The 13286-nt window shown below is 43.6% G+C and overlaps 1 protein-coding gene across 1 annotated transcript; it reads right to left on the reverse strand.

Moving 5' to 3' along the window:
* Positions 1 to 2488: 2488 nt before the first annotated feature.
* On the reverse strand, positions 2489 to 11146 carry LOC104274037 (alpha-(1,3)-fucosyltransferase 10-like). Its single transcript, XM_009869551.1, is given in 5 exon segments — positions 2489 to 2693; positions 2695 to 2742; positions 3316 to 4151; positions 8120 to 8405; positions 10940 to 11146. Coding segments are annotated over 5 exon segments (1350 nt in total). The 5' UTR covers positions 11012 to 11146; the 3' UTR covers positions 2489 to 2585.
* Positions 11147 to 13286: the final 2140 nt, after the last annotated feature.

Consider the following 13286-nt stretch of genomic DNA (forward strand, 5'->3'; position numbering starts at 1 on the left):
AAACAAACAAACGAGAGACTGGTGAGACTGGTCAGCTGCTCTTGCTTATTCCTTCTCAGAGCAGTGGGAGGAGAGACTAACTTAACATTCACGATGGCCAGTCTTTCTTACACTTGATTAACCTGCAAAAATCCTTGCCATAATTCTCCCAGGGCTATGTTCACCAAGACTTTCTTCCACGCAGCACAGTTTTTCCTGTGTCCTAGAGGCTCTTGAGGGTGATTAAAGACCTAGAGACCAAATTTAAGTTGCTCTGAAGCAGCCTGTGGGAGTCAAGAGCTTAATGCTTACCCTCTAGAAGGGGTCACAGCACAGCTTCAGCTCTGGGGCCTCATCTTTCTACTGTGTATAGCAGTGGATGAAAGTATCTCTTTTGAAACACCTGCTGCTGACCACTTGAAACTTCAGAATAAACCTGTTACTTCAGTCTTCCTTTCTTATAAAGTAAGGTAAGTATGCCACATATATTTGGATAACATCTCTCTACCAGATTGTTCAGGAAGATCAGGATCTGACAGATTTCACCACGGAAACAACAAAAATCTTCAGTGTGCAGCTCCTGAGGTATTTAGATAAAATGGTTCGACATTTTTGGCAAAGGATACAGCAGAACATCACCCCAAAAAAGGTTAGTCCTCGGTGCTGCAGATATTCTATGCCATCCTGAGAAGAGGAACAGAGATTCATAGCAACAGGTCAGGATTCAGCAGTTCTCTTTATGAATGTTGCAAGGTTTATGTCCAGGTCTTGGTCCTGATTTAGGAAAGCCTCCAAGCCTGGTGTTAACGCCACTTTCCCAAAGGGCTTCGTTTGTGGAGCTTGGTTATCATTTGCACTACAGATCACCAGGGAAACAGTTTAAGACATGTCCAACAGACGCTGTGTGCCACACTGGCAAAACACCAGTGGTGAGGAATTTCAACAGGACTTCTTTGATTAATCAGAACTAAGTATGTACTCATAGAAACAATGGCTGATGCCGTATGTTTTGTGGCCACTAAAATGCTCTTTCTCTTGCTAGATTTGAAAGCAATAAAAAGCACACCAGAAAACACTCCAGAACTGTGATTCTATGGGATGGGATGGGATGGGATGGGATGGGATGGGATGGGATGGGATCATTCCATTTGGTGAAGAAATTTCTGGTGAGGGAACTTTTCCAAGGTAAGTGAATTTTGCAGCTGAATTTCTTGATGTCAGTTGCTATTCACCCCCTCCCCCATGGCCTATCCCTTCATAAACAAACAGATGCTTTACAGCAACCTTAAAATAGCCTGCTACAAGGAAAAAAATCACGGAAATTATCAGACAGGTGAAAATCTGCCTTTCTAGCAACTCCATATTAGTGTATGAATGACTGTCCCTCATCTGGATGGCTCCAGCCACATAATGCCATTTTGCAGACCCTGTGGAAGTTGACTCCTCCAGAGACAGAGACTGGAAGAACTTTGGATGAAAACTGCAAGTCTACATACCAAGCAAAGGTGTTTCCTTCGGCAAGTGATGACCAAGATCACCAAGGTTTTTCTTTGCCAAATTAAGTAATTTGGAGTTTCCTGTGCTAAAACAGGAAGGCTGCTTGCCTACCTCTCCTTGGGCCTATTGAAGACTTCTCAGGACCAATGGCCTCTCAGTTTTATCCCTGCCCTTTCAACCACATAATTCCATGTTTATACATCATACAAATAGTTCACCATCAGAAAGGCAAGAGGGTAAGTCAGATTGAAGCCATCCCTGTTTCTGGGGAGTGGAGATATTCATGTGCTACGCTTATTTTTAGCAGAAGATGGTGGGTAAATCTGAGCCAGCACGTTTTTCATTCAATCTGTCCCTGGACACTAACAGATGGCGTTTTCTCGTGCCAAGTGCTAATGTATTTTACATTGGCACACACTGTCAAGATATAAAGCCTGCCAAGTCCCTGCTAAATCTGCTGATGCCAGGAAAATTGGTAATATAAAGCTAGCCAGGGACACAGTCCCAAGTTGTTTCTCTACCTCCAGAGCAGCACAGAAGTTGTACTAGTGCAATAATGTCAGCTGATCTCCAGATTGTGGCTATCAACACAGCAAGGGAGGGTCCTGGGCTGGGGAAAAAGGGGTCCTGAGGCCATGAATACAGGTATGTATCTAAAGATGGAGGGAGATCCATCTGCTTCATGGGAATTAGCTATGTGCTTAAAACTGGTCTTTGAGAATCTTGACAACTTGTGCCTGAATGCTCAAACACCTGAATGAATGATAAGAAAAATAAAATTAATTCAAATTTTAAAATAAAAAAAAAGAATATAAAAATACCTTCATTGTATATATGTATGCACATATGTATGGATTTATATATATAACCTAGCATGACCATTCTATTGTTTAGCACTCCTTAGCAGCCCTTGAGCACTGAACATACTAGATACAGTCTTTCTATTTCCTGTGGCTATCAATCCTAGGTATGACAAGGTCACCTACAAAAGAAAATCCCACAGACTCCTCTGAGGAGCTCACTCTGTTCCACAGGCTGTGTTTATTCTTTGAATACAAGCATCCAAAATTCTTGAGCTGTAAAATTCCTGTTCCTTTCCACCAGGTGCCTCAGTGCCCAGGCTTCTTTCTTGGATTGCTCAAAGCTTGGTATCCACATCTCTTGGAGGGAAATCCAGCCAGGTTGTGAAGATGAGAACCAGAATGCCTCTGGTTTGGGGCAGCTCAGATGGTTAACCTGAGCCTTCCACCTCTGGGGCAGCCATCCCTGGCAACAGAGAGAAATAAAAGGGGTTATTCAGGGACCCCGAAAGACAGAGAAAACGCTATGCCCTTAGTAAAGTATCAAAGCGTGTCAGTGGCATTTTGCTTCCCACTACAGGCTATAGCCATGTCCTTGTGGATGTCAGAGGGGAAGCTCTCCCCAGAATGTCTGGGACAAGGCCAGTCAGGCTGACAAAAGCCTGAGTCTCAGATCAGGTCTAGCTGCAAATGAGCAGATGTGACAGAAGGTGATAGAAAGCCAAGTCAGTAAGTCAGGCTACTTTCTGCAGGCTGATCAAAACATCCTCCCTGAACAATTCAGTCCTTCTACGGAAATGACTACCAGCTCAACAGCTAATGTGTATGGGCTCGCTCAAGCACTGTGAGGAACACATGCTCTGGCTATGCACTCACTCCTTTCCCCAATTTTTTGACATGAGCATGCACAATCCAATGGCACTGCAATAGCAGAGGTTGTAGGCTAGCCAAAAATATGGTAACCAAACTTCCTGGGACAAATCTGAGACTAGGGCCATTTTAAAGCCTCTCTGAGACACAATGACTAAGTCGCATGTACCTTTTCTTTTCTTCTGATGTTTTCCCACACTCTGTTACACACCATGCACTCAAAGGCATCAATGTAATTGTCCTGGGTGACATCTTGCACTCCCCACCTGCGCTCCTTCATTGCTGTAAGCAACCTTGGGTTGGAAATTTCCCCTTTTATTTTCCATTGTAGGTAGGACTCATACTCTTGGTCGTTTGTATCTAGTGTTTTGATATAGTGAGCCAGCTCCCGAGGGTGTGAAAAACTGGATACAAGGACTGCGCTCTTGTTACTAGGAAGCCAGTCCACAATGCTGGGAGACCCAAAGTACACTGGTACCACTCCTAACTTCAGTGGCCGCCAGAGTTTTTCTGTGATGTAATCTTCACAGACAGCATTTTCAAAAGCAAGAATGAATTTGTACTGTGCCAGTATTTTATAGAAGTCCTCATCATCCATGGCAGTTGGATTTCCAAGATGCTGAGGAAGGTCTCTGTTATGCAGACATTCCCCGTAAGAGTCTACTTCAATGTGGCACATCAGCTCACGCACATAGGTGTCCCGATCAGAAGGAGGGTTGCAGTCAGACTGCACATACACAAGTGGTGCAAGCTTCTTCCTCAGACTGTTCTTCAGCTGCAGTGGGATCATGTACCTCGACGACTTCAGGATCTCTATATCCTCAAGGTACTGGGTGGTCAGCGGTAGGTGAGAATGGCGACTAAAGGTTGCGGTGTGGTTGAATAAGGTGATGGTTGGTTCATGGAAGAGCTTGTAGTTGTTTTTTGGTGACTCTTCGTGGAAAAGGGCCCAGTCATGATAGTCTTTACGAGGGAGGGGTAGGCTGTCTATACTGAAGTCAGTACCTAGACATAAGCAAACAGTGTTTAGTCCGCTCCTATCTACCATGCACCTTTAACTACAATAACACAGAAGTCTAGTTTTAATTTAATATCAGCCTTACCACCATTGTGCTTATGACATTACAAGGCAGTATTGCAAGGACAGCAATTCATGCAAAGACAGAGGAGTGTTATGACAGATAAAATCAAATTTGGCAGCAGAATAATCTAGAGAATAGGGATAAGTAGTTAATACCGGAATGGTTTCCCTTCAGGTCATACTACTTTAAAGACCTCTCATTTCAAAGTCTCACTAGGAATTTTAGATTTTAATACACTGAAATGAGACTACTAAAATGCTTAATAATCCCGTCATTCTGTAAGTAGGGGAACAGATGGCATTGTCTCTATCTATGATGTGAGGAAAATGGTTACTGCAGGGTTCAATTTGGTGCAAGCAGTAAAGCAACAAAAAGGATGCTAAAATACTTGTTGTTGTTGTTGTCAGCACTGCGCTCAAACCACTGAGCTAACCGGCCCCCCTACTAAATAGGGTTAAGGAGAAAAAGTACAAGAATGAGTTCAAGTCTTGGAAAGACATTGTACTAGAGACTCTGGAAGACAATCTATTCAGTTTATCAAACAGAGAATTAAGAGATGATGTATCACAGCTGCCTACCAGATACGTAAAGAAGTCACTTCTTGCAGAAGATGTCTCATCAAGCTAATGCCAACAGTAGACAAAGGAGAACCATGTCTAAACTCTAAAAGCAGTCCACTGAAGCTGCTTGTGCCTCCGTGCAAGGACAAGAAGCCTCCAGAACAACTTAGGAAAGCTGTGGTGGAAGCTTTAGGACAAATCTAGAAGCCTTTTCTCAAAGGCTGGTCTGTGCAAACCTGAATTCAAAATACCAGCTCATGAATTGCACCCTTGCTCTCCCTTCAGCACTACTGTACTACACTCATACATAATCTGCTTTACTGCAGATTAACTACAAAGCTGATAAATCTCTATCAAGACACTTCCTCATTGTCTTATAACTGCACCATTTTTTACTTAAGTACAAGCACTGAATATACAAAATTTTTAAGAGGTGTTATCAAGCAAGGGAGGCTCATAAACTGAAACAAACAGTGAACAGCTAGTTTAGAAAACATCACAAATCCCCTCTCTTTGGACAAGTTATTCTACCATCCTAGTCACTCTCATAACTTTTCACCTTTGATGTCAAACCACTGATGGAAAAAATGAGGGATCTAGCAAATTCTAACACAGAATTTTGATCTAAAAACTAATATATAAAGAAGGAAAAAAAATATCCAGTGGTCTTTGTGACTGCTGAAGCCACTGAAGGGGTGGTCCTAAGCCCTTGACACCAAAAGGATGAAGGGCTGTGACACCTGCTAAGCAATGCTATTTGCTGCTTCTGGTATTAACATGTTATAGCGATACAAGAACATGAGGAAAACTGAAACTGAATCAAATTCTCACAGGGAAGTTTATAAGGCCTATCACTTTTTTCTAAGTGATGCCCAGAGGAGAAGCAGCAGTGCATACAGACAATAATGAGATGCTGTGGATTGAAACCACAGCACTTCAGCTCTGTCACTCAGATGGGTCCTCCCTCTTAAAGGTTGTATTACAGGGAAGAGGGAAGGAAAATGCCAGAAAGAATAAGAAAATGAAAGGGATGAGAGAGACAAAAATCCAACATGTAAAACTTACTAAACAAGGAGAGAATCTGGCATACAGAAAAAGAAAAATGCATTACAGCTCATGAGAACGATTGATTCTAATGTAATAATCATTCTCAGTCCAGAAAGCTTTTAAGGATTTAAGGGAAGATAACACCAGCATGTTCCCTGCCCTCTGAGATGAAGAAAGTAAAGGAGCTTATGAGGGGCTAAAGACAGCACAACAAGACTACAATTACAAGTGATTACAACTTCCAAACTATTAATTAGGAAATCTTAGATATGTGGTGAAGCACAGAAGGGAAAGACAGATGCTGTCACAAGAAGTTCTGCATATTAGCAGACATCTTTCATTCAGGATTCATAGTCCAAGGGACTCAACACTCCAGTGTAGAAAAGCTGGACATCCTCCTCCCTTGGGAACACCACCTCTGAGGTTCTAACAGCATGGTACCAGATCCAGCTCATGCTGACTTGATTGAACTGGTAGCTCACGCTACACAAAAAACTCCGCGAAGTATGTGGCATTGAAAAGGTGGAGCTGGGAATTCCTCGCAAAAGTAGAGACAAAATTCAGCAAGTGGATGCCGCACCCATCTCATTTCCAAACAGAAGATGGTGGCATTTGACAAAGTCAGCACCTACAGCTAGAGATTTCCCAGGCCAGGACAGTAAGTCAGGACAAGCTGCAGAAAAAAAACCAAAAGAAAGTGGACCTAGCAAAGCAGTTATGCTGTAAAACATCCGTATCCCGTATTTCTGTACCGTACTTTTCCTAAGCTTTGGCCCATTCTTCTCTTGACTAGCTCACTGGCCAAATATGAGTGGAAAATCAATGCAGTTTCTTCGAAAGGTGAACCTGTGTCCTGATCCAACCTTAGCATGGAAATGCATTTGCTCAAGTTTTCACTCAGCAGGCTGTTCAGAGGGAAATTCTGGAACATCAAAATTTGCCTTTTTGCAGTGTCTGTGTCTGCAAAACTCCTCTGGATTGATACATTTGGATTTTTTTCATCTCCATGAAAAAAACCCTGTCTCTACAGGTTTTAGTATTGTGAGTTTATTGTGGTTTAAAAATAAGTAACATTTTTCCATATTTTGACACCTGCTCATAAACAATTCATAGATGGTATCACTAGAAAAAGAAAACAAAAACTACAAGGAGAGTATTTTGACCAGTATTAATAGTCCTTTAAAAATAAGTAAGTAAATCATGTCCACAAGCCTGCTAAAAATTAACAGTAATAGTCCTTCTAATGCTGAAACAAACAGAATTACTATGTGATACAGAAACCACCAGACTTTACAGCTTTCATGTCACATAAACACAGGTCTCCTTGTCTTTAATTAAGTCAGCTTCTCATTTCTTTACTGTTATTTCTTTGCTTAACCACTATATTATCAACTGGCAAAGCTGACCTACTTGGAGTTCTGAGAGGATCAGTGATGAGAAGTTTTTGGTTCACTTAAGAACCAGGCTAAAGGCCTTTCTGTCCTGTATTTACAGTTCACTGTTACCCTCGCTGAGTGAATGAGATTCAAGACTGGTTTTTGTTTTGTTTTCAAAGGACCTGAACCTACCAGTCACAGAAAAGCACCTGGCTTTATTTTTACACCTAAAATTCACTTTTCCTCTGCAAAGGAACTGTGTAGAGGAAAAGCAAGTATACAAAATAAGGCCTGCTTTTAAAAGACATGTCTTTTCTGTTTTGTAGACTCACTTTACAGTAGATGTCGTGGGATGTTTCTGAGTTGGCAGAGCCAGGGCAGCTCAGAAGGCTGCAGTAGCTGCTGCTCCCTGTGCAGAATCAATACTTTCCATTCACAGTGCTGGCAATCTCTTGGCACATGAGGCAGAGGAGTAGCACAGTTACCAGCGAGGGCATTATTTTAATACAAAAGACTCGCACAAGTGCAACAAAGGCCTTGCAGAGCCTTTGCTAGGGGTGACAAGCCAGAAGACTGGAAAAAGCTGGCTTGATCTCACACTGTGTTTTCATTACTTGGCAACTATAGAAAATTATCTTTTCTCCCATAAACAGCGACCACATGTGATTGGAAAGCAGCATAAGACAAGGCAACAGTAATCTCACAGACACGTAAGGTCATTTCTCAGAGTACTTTTACAGAGAATGTCTGAATCTTTACTGGTGGTATTCATCACCAGGCAAAGTTTTGCACAGTGAGCTGCATAAGTTTCCTGCTCTCAGTAATTGCCACCTAGAATATTTAATCTCTAAAGGAAAATAAGTGAGCAGGAGGCAAAGTTACTCCTTTAAAGAGAAATAGATCCTTACCATAGAACAGAAATGCTCTTGTCATCTGATTGTGCTGGTAGGTTTTGTTGATTGTGAAGAAGCAAGCATCCTCTCTGCACTGACCCAGTCTCCCTCTCTCTCCAGTCAGGGGAGACCACCAGAGCAGGATGGGATAGTGATCTACATCAGACTCTGTCTTGAAACCGCTCTGAAGTTCCTGCTTCTTAAACTGAAAAGCATGTCTCTCCACAGGCTTTAATGGACCACTGTGTAAACCGGAAATCACTGCCACCTTATTCTCTGAATTGCCCAGTTCAGTTACAACCTTAGGGAAAAATTAACATACATATCACAGCACATCATTGTCATTAACCAGGACATCTGCTTCACAAATTAAAGCATCAAACATTAGGTGATCCTGCTCTGGCAGGGGGATTGGACTAGATTATCTTTCAAGGTCCTTTCCAACTCCTAACGTTCTGTGATTCTGTGATTAAACAAATCTGCATGTGAAGTTTCTGTAAATCAAAGAGGATGCATTTCACTGGCCTCAGCCACTATCCAAGTGATCTTATGTCAAAACAGCAAAAGCTTTAACCTGAATTTCTAAAGAGGAGGTAGGAAGTACATTTCTGTACTGAGATATGGCCACATCATGTAGGATTTAACAACGCAACTTCTGCTTTCTCCCTTGCACAAAACAGATAATGGCCCTTCAGTAGCCAGGTTTCTTCTGGAAATCAGCTGTAAAAAAAAACAAAACACATGAAGTTTTCATGTGTCATGTCTCCATGTGGCCATCTATACCCACCCCTTTTAATTTTTAAACCACTCACTGAATAAACCAGATGCAGACAGGTCTTTAAGAAAGTGGAACTACAACTTCATGTCTAGGTAGAGGAGAAAAATCCCACCTGTGTGCAAAGAAGTGAAAGGTGTACTAGTATGAAGCACCATTTACACAACTGACACCCTACAAAGAACCTTAGACTCTCCAGCCATAGGAGAAGCTCCTAACCCTGCTCACAATCAGCCATGGGACAGAAGCCTCCAGAAAATCTGAGGTTTTCCGGTGCCCATGAACCCACCATTCTTTTCTACAGGTAGTACCTGCCATAAGAGTGCCCTGGGGCAGAGAAGTCTGTTGAGCAAAGTGACAGAAATGGTGCCAGCAGGTATTGACACAGGACACTGCTCTTAGCTTTAGTGGGGTAAAGACTTTCCTGCTAGCGTGCAAACAGTTTTTTGTGCGTGCACATTCACAGGCAGTGCATAAGGTCACCCCAGGAACAGCTGCAAGAATGGTGGGGGAAGTCAAACCCACCAGACAGCTTTGGCCACAGCACTTTCACTTGCCGGATGGCTCTGAAGCAGGATATTGGAAAGCGGGAGAGTATAGTTCACATTAAGTTGCTTAAAACATTTCTCTTCTCTGATAGCTTTACTGGACACATTCATTTTGTTGTTTGATGTGTCATTTGCTCTCACTGTGTAGCAAAGGGCTAAATAGACTCTGTGCTACACGGGATATTGGGACAGCACATACAGGAGGCTGTGCAAAGTGCAGCTGTAGAGAAAAACACAGAAAACACACATTGGCAAGTGGACAAGATGCTATCTGTGAAAAAGATTCATATGTCTAATAGTCTGACAAGATATAACTGCAGCAATATAATTGAAATAAGTCTATAACTACCTTATATCCAGGTTTCTTCAGGAATATGCTCCTTCTTTGCTTTCAATTTTTCCCCTGGCAGAATTTACGGAGCCTCTATATTTAGATAGAATTTCTAGTACCTCTCTCTGAACTCCTGGGCGTTGACACACCCCAACTGCATTGACAGCTCATGTGCCACAGCACACAGGTCACAAAGCGTCACTGTCCAGTGAAAACTCCCACATCAAAATCCCAGCTAGTCAGAGGGAAGCTCTGACTGGCTCCGGACCTGCTCAGATGTGAAGGTGCAGTGGAGTCACAAACCCTTGCCAGCATTGCTGCTGTGCTAGGACATCCATAGCACCTTTGGACAAAACTCGTTCAGGGGAACTGAACTGAAAGTAACCATTGAGTGTCAGTGACCGTGCTCAAGAAATGGCTCCAGTTTGGAACAAGTAGCTGGACTGGAAGAGCTTCAGAGGTCTTGCTGCTGAATCCACTGTGAGTTACCTGAGGCACTGCTCTGAACCACAGCTTCAGTTCAGAGCAAAGCCCAAGCAAAAAGACATCTCTGGGGCAGATACTAGCCCTCTCATGACTGAAGTCTCCTACAGTCCTATAACTGACAACCAAGGCTGATTCAATTTGTCTAAAAGTTGTTCTCTTCTAATGCAAATTTAGGGTAATCTGCACCAGCCACAAACTAATAGGTCTCTGCAATGATTTTTCACTCAAACATTTTTTCACTGACCAGCTACTGGCCTTTCCAATGCTAAGAATGGCCTTTGAGTCAGGACTGACAAACAGATTTCCATCATCACTTACTGATGCGCTCCCTGGTCTTCTGCCACATTAGTATGAAATGGATCCAGCTTTGCCTCCCTCCCTAATGAGTTCAAACACATGAACAGAGGAGGCAATGCTGGTTGGAGGCAACACAGCATGGCATGGCATGGTACACCATCCCTAAGAAACTGCTCAAGGAGCCGAGGAGCTATGCAAGAAAGGTGTTCTCTGCATACTGTCATTTCTGGAGTCAGCTATTACCACCAATGCTGCTGACAGAGCTTCTTTAAAGACTCCTCCTTACGGGCAGACTTGTATGGAAAACATCTGTTGCCTTCAACACGCTCTCTCATCTGCCAGAATTTTGCCATACTTTGGGAGCGATCTCATGCATATCCCGCCCCTTGCCCCTGTACCTGGAGTGTCACAATAAGGAAAAAGGCAGTTGCAAGGCAGAAACAAGATGCCCAGAGTTTCTTCCTCCTCATCTTAATCGTGCTGCACTGTCACGCCTGCCAGAGCAGTTAGAGCTAGGAAGGCCAGCTTGTCTAAAGTCTTCAGTCTTTGCTGCAGGGCTTTCCCACTCCATCCTTACTCCTCTTCATGGTGACAGCTGCTGAAAAAGAGTACAGCATCTTAATCATGCTGCACTGTCAGGCCTGCCAGAGCAGTTAGAGCTAGGCATCAGGAAGGCCAGCTTGTCTAAAGTCTTCAGTTTTTGCTGCAGGGCTTTCCCACTCCATCCTTACTCCTCTTCATGGTGACAGCTGCTGAAAAAGAGTACAGCATCAAAACAGACCACTCCACAAGCTCAGTGTTTTGCGTGATGCCTACCTGTAGCTTTCTGTAGGTGCCACAGCCACATTTTGAGAAAGCAGATACAAAGCAGCCTGCACAAACCTCTCATGCCTGCACAGAAACTCCCATGCACAGCCCCAAGCATCTACTCTCCTTACGGTCATCCTGGACTTTGGCATCCCCTCTAAACAAGGTCAAACATCCTCTTATCCTTGCAGTCAGTGCAGAGAGAAATTTTGATGGGCCTGGCTCAGTCCTGTGTGGGAATGGCAGCTGTTTTCCAGAGTTCCAGACAGCGAACTGTGTTGTTTATCAGCAGATTCTCAAACAGGTGAGTGATTAAAGAATTCCCTTCCCAGAGCAAGCCCTGAAAATGCCCCTGCAGGAGGCACACAACTACCTGGCCTTGGGACTTACTACACAGCAGTCTTATGGGACTTCTGCTCATCAGCGTCTCTAGCCCAAGGCACAGAGAAAGTATCCATACAGCACACCCAGAAGCTCTCTTCACACCTAATATTTTAAAATCATCCCCTGTAATCTACATTTCTGCTTATCTGCCTCTCCTCAAATAACTATTCCCCTTTCCTGGTGCTTTTTAGCTTTCACAGAGCCCTGCTGTTTCGCTGCATGCTAGATGTTACTGTGCAAAAGTCCCAACTCCTGACAATAGGAGTAGGCGTAAATTCCAGCTTTGTCTTTAAAAAAAAAAAAAGGATGGGAGAAGGGTAAGACTTTATCTCCTAAAATAGAGAGTAAAATTTGTAAACATAAGTATTCTGAAAGTTTAGAAGGCAGAAAAACACAGGAAAAACGTTTAATAAATGGCTATCTTAAAACTGATCTCTTTCAAAGATGTGGCCCCTGTTATTTAGGCTTGTTTTCTATGAAAAGAAGATGTATATGATTGTATTGTCTCCATGTGCACGTAGCTGCCAGTTTTCTGCCCATCCTAATCCCATTCACAAAGTTTCAAACACCTGACAAAGAGAGATGCTTCCCAAAACTACTGCCTGCCACAGTACCACGTTGATGATACTGATAGCTACAGAAAAAAAAAAAAAAATCCTGTTTCTGCATCCACCACAGTATGAGTTCATCCCTTCCCATCAACCATCAGAAAAGCCTCTTTAGTAAAACCTCCTATGAAGCCATGCTGTGTGAGTTCTGCTCTGCGTGGGATAGCTGCTTTTGAAGGTTTTATGTGGGTATGAAAGTGCACAGCTGCCAGCTGAGCACTTCTTAAATCAAGTGGGATCTTTTATAAAGTTTTTGCATCTTCTGTGTCTCCTGCTTTATAGCCAAAACGAGACATCAGGAGGGCAAGGGGTTGGATTCTGCCCACAACTGTGTTGGTGAAAATCTATTCAAGGCACACTCCGGAGCAGAACAGAATCTTCAGCACCACGCCTTCAGCACCACACCCTGTGCATGGAAAAACGTAAGACTTTGATGACCCACTGAATGTCCCCTTACCCCTTCCTCCACTAAAAGAGTAGTAATCCTTCCATTTTCAGGTGTTCCAGAGGGTGAACTGCCCATAGCAAGGATGTGCTGTATCAACTGCCCCAGGGCATTGCACCGGGACATGGCCTCATTCTCGCGTTCGTTTGCAGAGCCCAGCACTCAATACTTTTAGCTGGCGGTGCAGTGCATGCTCGGAGTGGGCCAACACAAAACTGTCCTGTTCCAGCTCCACTGGCAAAGATGATCTTGCAGCACTTTCCCACCCGGGTCAGGCCGAGCGGAGGCCCCGAGGTCTTGAGTGAAGAAGATTAAATCACCGCTCCAGGCTGTCCTGCGGGAGCAGCAGCTCCCTGCAAACCCTTCCAAACTTTCTACCAGCTCTGCTTGCCGTCTCTCCTTCCAGACTTCCCGGAATGCATCTCCTCGCCGCATTTCTCCCGGCTCAGCATCCCATTCGCGGTTGTTCCTGCCCCCTCTCCCCCCAACCCTCTCCCCCCT

This window comes from Apaloderma vittatum, unplaced genomic scaffold, assembly GCF_000703405.1.
Source record: "Apaloderma vittatum isolate BGI_N311 unplaced genomic scaffold, ASM70340v1 scaffold7585, whole genome shotgun sequence".
NCBI lineage: Eukaryota > Metazoa > Chordata > Aves > Trogoniformes > Trogonidae > Apaloderma > Apaloderma vittatum.